This window comes from Piliocolobus tephrosceles, chromosome 3 (assembly GCF_002776525.5).
Source record: "Piliocolobus tephrosceles isolate RC106 chromosome 3, ASM277652v3, whole genome shotgun sequence".
NCBI lineage: Eukaryota > Metazoa > Chordata > Mammalia > Primates > Cercopithecidae > Piliocolobus > Piliocolobus tephrosceles.
In genome coordinates, this window is record NC_045436.1 from 14143537 (window position 1) to 14150142 (window position 6606).

A 6606-nucleotide genomic window follows, 5' to 3' on the forward strand; every position below is an offset into this window, starting at 1 on the left:
TTTTTTTTTTTTTTTTTTTTTTTTTTTTTTTTTTTTTGCTGTTTGTTGACTATCTGAACATGCCACAATATTCACTATTTGGAAATGACATTGCATTCTTTATATCCGTCTGTACTTTTCTAGAACCAGCCTGCCTCCTCTTTCAACGTACCGTTTACTAATTATCAAAATCTTAGTGTTCTATTTTTCTGAATGTTGGATTAAAATATTGCCCACCCTTTCAAATTCAGAGAAAGTAAATAACTGTCAACTTAGTTTCTCTTCCCTATTCATCAAAATTCATCATGTGGAAAGCTGCTTTATCTCCCTTGTGGACCAAGAGGGAAGAAAGAAAAGAAAAACAAATAAACAGGCTCATTGCTGGGTCAACTCAAGTCAAATAAAGGAGCTTTATTTCTCGAGCAACTTCGTTACTCAAGACAAACCAGGAGCTTCCTTTTTGAACATGGCACTATTGTAGCTGTTGTGAATGTATATACACATAAAAAACCCATATGACACAATATTTCATCTCTTGTAGTTTATAGTAGAAAAGAAACTGCAAAATTCATTATATGCAAAATTAACCTGTTAATCAAATCCACAAGTATATTTGGGGGTTTCCATGATCTCTCTTTAATTGGGGTAATAGATCCTCTAATTAATTCAAGTCAATTAGACACAAATAGTATGTGAGACTATTTCTGATTATGGATTATAAAACATAGATACATGAACATGAAATGAATCGTCTATGGTTTGGGCAAATGAGGACACATTGGGCAGGAAACATCCCATAAAGATTAAGAATTAGTCTTGGATTACTTCCAAGAATTGAAAAAGAAGACAAAGAGATACTGAAGGAAAGGGTGCCAAGAATAGGTGGGATATAGTTGGAGGAGTGAAAAATGTATTTCATATTGTTTCTATTACCAGAGAAATTTTGGTTCCCTTTTATATGTGAACATTTCCTAAAAAGATCTATAATTCTAAGACTTCTTTCCAGGTAGCAAGGTGTAATGAAGACACTGAATAAACTTCCAATATAAATTATTTTTGTCTTTGATTAGGTTCACTACCTTATGGTTCTGTCTGCCAACTGGGCCTATGTGAAAGACGCCTGCCGGATGCAGAAGTATGAAGACATCAAGTCGAAGGAAGAGCAAGAGCTTCATGACATCCATTCTACTCGCTCCAAAGAGCGGCTCAATGCATACACATAAATGCATCTTCCAGTTCTTTCTACCATTTGAATGCATTGGTGTTTAACTAAGGGCCATCCAACCATCCAACCTTTAAAAAACAAAGTGAAAGTGCTTCTCATCAATGATATGTAAGGTGACTTATGAATCACCTGAGTACAATTCTTTGTTGGTTAGCACTTAATTTCCCAATTTATTAAATTGATGTAAATCAGATCTTTTCTACAAGCTCCTATCCAGCCTTTTTTTTTTTTTTGAAATTTCTCAAACTCATTTACTAGTTCTGTAAAAGCAAAGATACTAACATTGTCAAATGCAAAGATTTGTTTGATTTTTAACCACTTCCCATGTGTTATACATAACACCTTTTGCATTATTTCTTATGTTTTGAAAAGAAAATAGCTTTTTATACTTTTTAGTTTTGATTTCGGTAACTAGTTTAACTACAGGTAACCTTCAAAGGGACCATTGTACATTATGAACAATAGACAGAGATGACATCATGATGACTCTTGAAATACGGAAATTTTGTCTGAAGATCAGGGGCCATATTACTATAGGCCCTGGTTCATGTTTTCATCAATCTAAGGTGCAATTTCTAAATTTGTAAGAGTAGGTTTAAAAAAAAAGAAGTGCTTCTTATCTTTGTTAACATTGTACTTTTTCTTGATGTTCTTAAAAGGTATTTATCTCAGATTACTCATGTTTATGTTGTGAGCATGTAGAAACAGTAATGCTAATGCATGGCCAGTTGCCTTTTTAAGATTGTGACACCAGGCTTACCTTTTTAAAGTTTAGTATATAGAGACAATTTTAATGGAAATAACTACTGTAGACTATTGGAGAATGATCTCTTTGTGATTTAAGAAGTGGCTGGATTGGAACTTTTAATATGCTAATGTGGAAAATTAATTACCTTTATGAAGGTGGTTTATTACAAATAAGCACACTAACCCCTCGGAAGTTGTTTTACCTACTTTAAAAGTTTTAGTGGATTGCACCTCTGTAAACTATTCCTAAAATGTGTATGATATATTTGAAAAGGCTTCCATTAATATAATAGCTTTGCTTGCAGCCTTCCAATCTATGTTGGTTTACCTGTAGTGTTTTCTAAAGTGTGGTCAGAGGCCCCTATAGAATGTATTGTTTGAAAGTGTAGTGATATATTTGTGTTTTTATTTCAAGTAAGTCATTTTAACCGAATGTTCATTCATATTCATTTATAAAAAGTACCTGTATCAAAGGAATTTAAAAAAAAGCAATCAGTATTATTGGACCAAATTTGGTGTTTGTTTTAACCTTGACTCTCTTCTTTTGATTATTTCTAATGCTACAAGAATGCTGTAAAGTGTCTTCTAAAATGATGTAGCCTGACAAGACATTTTTGTCAGTGTATTAAACTAGGTAGTATTGTGCACTGATTTGACCATTGTGAAATCCTTTCTCAGTGTAACTGCATTTCTAATAAAATTTATTGAGTGAAACAATCTCTGTACAATGACTAGTCATGCATCATCAGTAATTTTACAAGTTCTTGTAGTAGGTAGGGGGTACTACTAGAGATATCTGTGGCATGATTATGCATTCTGTAGTATTATTTAATTAATTTGGGGTTCATTTTGCTTCGTTTTCTTTATGCTTAGATTATCTTACTGGTTCAACATTTTTCTGATATATGCAGTATTACAGATATTCAGCAAAATATTAACGGGCTTCTTTAAATTCTATATTATAGTGTTTCAGTTCCGTGTCTTAACAGTTTGTGATAAAACTGTCTTTTCAACTTATGTAATGATGTTGACACTTTTGACTTTTATTTCTGGTATTAGAGTTTGTATTTTCACAGAGTGCTTTGTAGCAGGCATTACAATTAATCTGTTTTGTACATAAATGTGCCAACAGCTTGATGGTGGCGTTTTTGAAATGTAGAACAAAGTGCTTGCAAAATGTAATAAATACACTTGTGTACTTTGTGTACTTATTATTAGCTTCTGCAGTGTATTTGTTTTTTTCTTTTTTGTTTTGTTTATTCCCCTTTCCTATGTGTGTGAACTCTTTTCAAGTACAATAGATGCTATTCCCTCATAATTCTACTTCAGCTGAGCTGACCTAACCCGTCAAAATTCAATGATGATTCTGTGCATAAATATTCACTATCAGAGTGCTGGCTCGAGGGAGTAAAGACTTTGGAGGTTATTTTATTTAGAAAATGATAACTTTTTCTGAGTGCTGCCGTTTTCTTGTCTGATCTCTATTGTTTTGTGTTTTCTTTAGTACTTCACAAACTAACAGAGAAAAAAAAGCCTAATGCAATTCAGAAAGAAAAATGATTTCTTGGTTTGCTTCAAAATACAAAGGTGAGAGCAATGAAATTTAAATGTATATACATTTTTTCTAGGCTTTGTATGTTTTACATCTGATTTCTTTTGGCCAAGCTAGAAGTTATGGCAAGTTAAAAAATAATAAGATCGTTATCAATAAAAATACTAATTTTCATAAAGCTTAAGAAATTATATTAGTCTCTACTTACATATTACTATGAATGGGAACACGAAAACTTCATGGACTTGTGTTAGAAATATCTACAATAATTATAAGTAGATGTGGACAAAGGATTTTAATTATGCTTTTAAAAGTTATTTTTAAGAAAATAAAACTATTTTCTACCTATATTTTATTAAATAATTCTTATTTCCAGTGTTTATTAAATTCTTATAATAGCAACATAATTGTGTACTATACAATATGAATATGAACAATTTTATAATATATGCTTTACAAAAAGTGTATTATTATAAGATTATTATAATTTTTGAAAACTGAAAAGTCAATTTCTCTTTGTAAAAATGTACATTTTATCCTTAAAGCAAGTAATTTCCTTTTGAGAATTTTAAAGGTAATATCAAGCCTAAGGAAATTACTTACTTTGAGAATAAGATGTGTGTAAGTCAGCTCTAACTTGCATGTAAATAGTTTCATTATTTATGTTAAAACTTAAAAATATCAGATTTCTTCAAAAAAACAAGTAAATCTTTGTTTTATTTATTTGTTTATTTGCCTTAGACAAAATAGACACAGGTGACTTTAAAATGTATTTCATTTAGGCTACCTGGCAGCGGAAATATAATGACCACCATGAAATTTAAATTATACTATAACATCTTGAAGAAATTCTCTTTGGTTTCCTGTGAGGTTTTCAGATAAAAGATTGTTTTAAATCAATGAAGACAAATCTGTGTAAAATGCTTCTAGCTCAAATGTAGACATTTTTATTTTCTTAAATAAACCCAGGACCTTGAGTTTCTTCTTACAAAAAACATTTTACCTTTTTGATCATTTTAGGTTATTTGGCTCTTGACCACAAAAATCCATCACAGGTTAGCAATATAAAATTGAGAACAACTTAAAAATGAGGGAAATCAATTCTTAAATTCATTATTAAGTGAATAATGAAATAAAATATTAAAGGAAATAATATCATTTTGACCACTGTATTGCTAATCTGTGAAATCTTTTATAGATAGTATTTGGAAATACCAAACAAAATTTAAAAAATAAACAAACAATTGGAAAATTAAAAACTAGAAAGGAGAAGAGCCAGTTAAGTGTAAATCCAACTAATTCTGTTATTATCCTTTGAGTAATAGAAAGAAAGAAAAGAGCAATGTTATTGGAAGCATTGTATTTCATGTAGGAACAATTTTAAAAAGTCAAAACTACAAAAACCCCAAATTAGACCAAAAAATAACAGCCTATTAAGTAAAAAATATGCAAAAAATAATTGAGACTGCACATACTGTTTTCTTCAGGGTTCTCGGCCCTCCATTCCAGGTTCTTGAGCAAGTGTTCAATGTCCAGGTCTTGGAACACTAAAGAGAACACTCTTTAGTCTCCAAGAACCTGGAACCCACTGACAGAAGAGCTGATCCCATCCAGCTACCCAACACCGCTGCTCTGATTTTAAATATGAGAACTATTTTTGTCTTTAGCGAAGTGTTGCAATGTTTGCTTTTATACTTTTTTGACAATTATTTTTGCCTCTTGAGAGCCATCCCGATAGAAATAGAATATTTGAAGATAAATCTAACTGTGTGAGTCAAATTCTCCAAACCATTTCATGTATATTGGAAAGAACAATAACCAAAAAATATTGCAACAAAAGATGGAGCAGAGGTGCTGTTTTGGTATCACTTAGGATACTAACTATGTGTAGGTAAGCACCAGATTTTAAGCACCAGATTTATTGTTTTTTCTCTCTCTCCACATTTTTTTGGCGTGTCCCGAAGATATTGATATTTCTTTTCTCTGAAATATTTATACAACTTGTCATAAATAAATTAACATTACCATTTTGGCTGATATATTAGTTGACATGCCAATGAAAGCTTACCCATATGATCCACTAAAAATACACATGAAGTTCTTTTGTGTTTTCTAGTAAATGAGCATTGAGAATTAGCAAATTTTTTTCTGGTCTTTTTGAATCATTTAACTCTGATGTCTGTTAATTTTTCTAGAAATCTGTTCAACTATTAATTAATCTATTAATCAACTTTCTCAAAAGAAAAGATGATGTCAACCTAGCCCTTTGATATATAAAGAAGATTCCCAGAAACAAGGAGTGAGTTTTAAGAAATACTAATAACATTTAAAGGAATGTGTGAATAACTGAACCAATTACTTTATAACACAAGCTAGAAGTAGTATCCCATATCGTCCCATCCACGTCCACACTTAATGACCCAGCCAGTGCAACACAGTTACCCTGTCATTCAAGTTACAAACTACATTTGCTTTTCTTTATACAAACAATGTTCACCAAGATTATTATATTGATCATCTCTCTTAGTATTAATATTTTATTTTTGGATAGTGAGATCAGTTCTTTGAGAAAAAATGCAGCATCCTGAATGAGAACTGAGTGTTCTTGGCATGTGAATGAAGCTTAGCAGGACAACAATTTTCCCAAATGACACCTCCATGATTTAAAAGTAATTATGCTTTCTAAGCCATCTAGATCATAACTTGTAAGTAGTACACAAAGTAGGTTAGAGATAACAATGTGATAAATGCAATGATAGAAAAATCACATTTTTGGCCAGGCGCGGTGGCTAGGACCTGTAATTCCAGGACTTTGGGAGGCCGAGTTGGGCGGATCACAACATCAAGAGATCGAAACCATCCTGGCCAACTTGGTGAAACCCCATCTCTACTGAAAATACAAAAATTAGCCAGGTGTGGTGGCAGGTGCCTATAGTCTTAGCTACTTGGGAGCCTGAGGCAGGAGAATCGCTTGAACCCAGGAGGCGGAGGTTGCAGTGAGCTGAAATCATGCCACTGCACTCCAGCCTGGGCAACAGAGTGAGACTCCATCTTAAAAAAAAAATTACATTTTAAACATCTAAGTTATCTTATTTATAGAAGT

The 6606-nt window shown here is 32.0% G+C and overlaps 1 protein-coding gene across 4 annotated transcripts in view; it reads left to right on the plus strand.

Annotated features, from left to right (window-relative positions):
- Window positions 1–3168, plus strand: part of GPM6A (glycoprotein M6A) — a 364860-nt gene extending 361692 nt beyond the window's left edge. For 2 of the 4 annotated variants that reach the window (XM_023229352.1, XM_023229361.1), the window contains one exon: window positions 1050–3162. In XM_023229352.1, the coding sequence (XP_023085120.1) occupies window positions 1050–1202 (153 nt within the window). In that variant the 3' untranslated portion in view covers window positions 1203–3162. Of the gene's footprint in view, window positions 1–1049 lie in introns of all 4 variants that reach the window. The other 2 variants (XM_023229338.1, XM_023229343.1) reach the window with 1 other exon arrangement.
- The last annotated feature ends 3438 nt before the right edge of the window (window positions 3169–6606 follow it).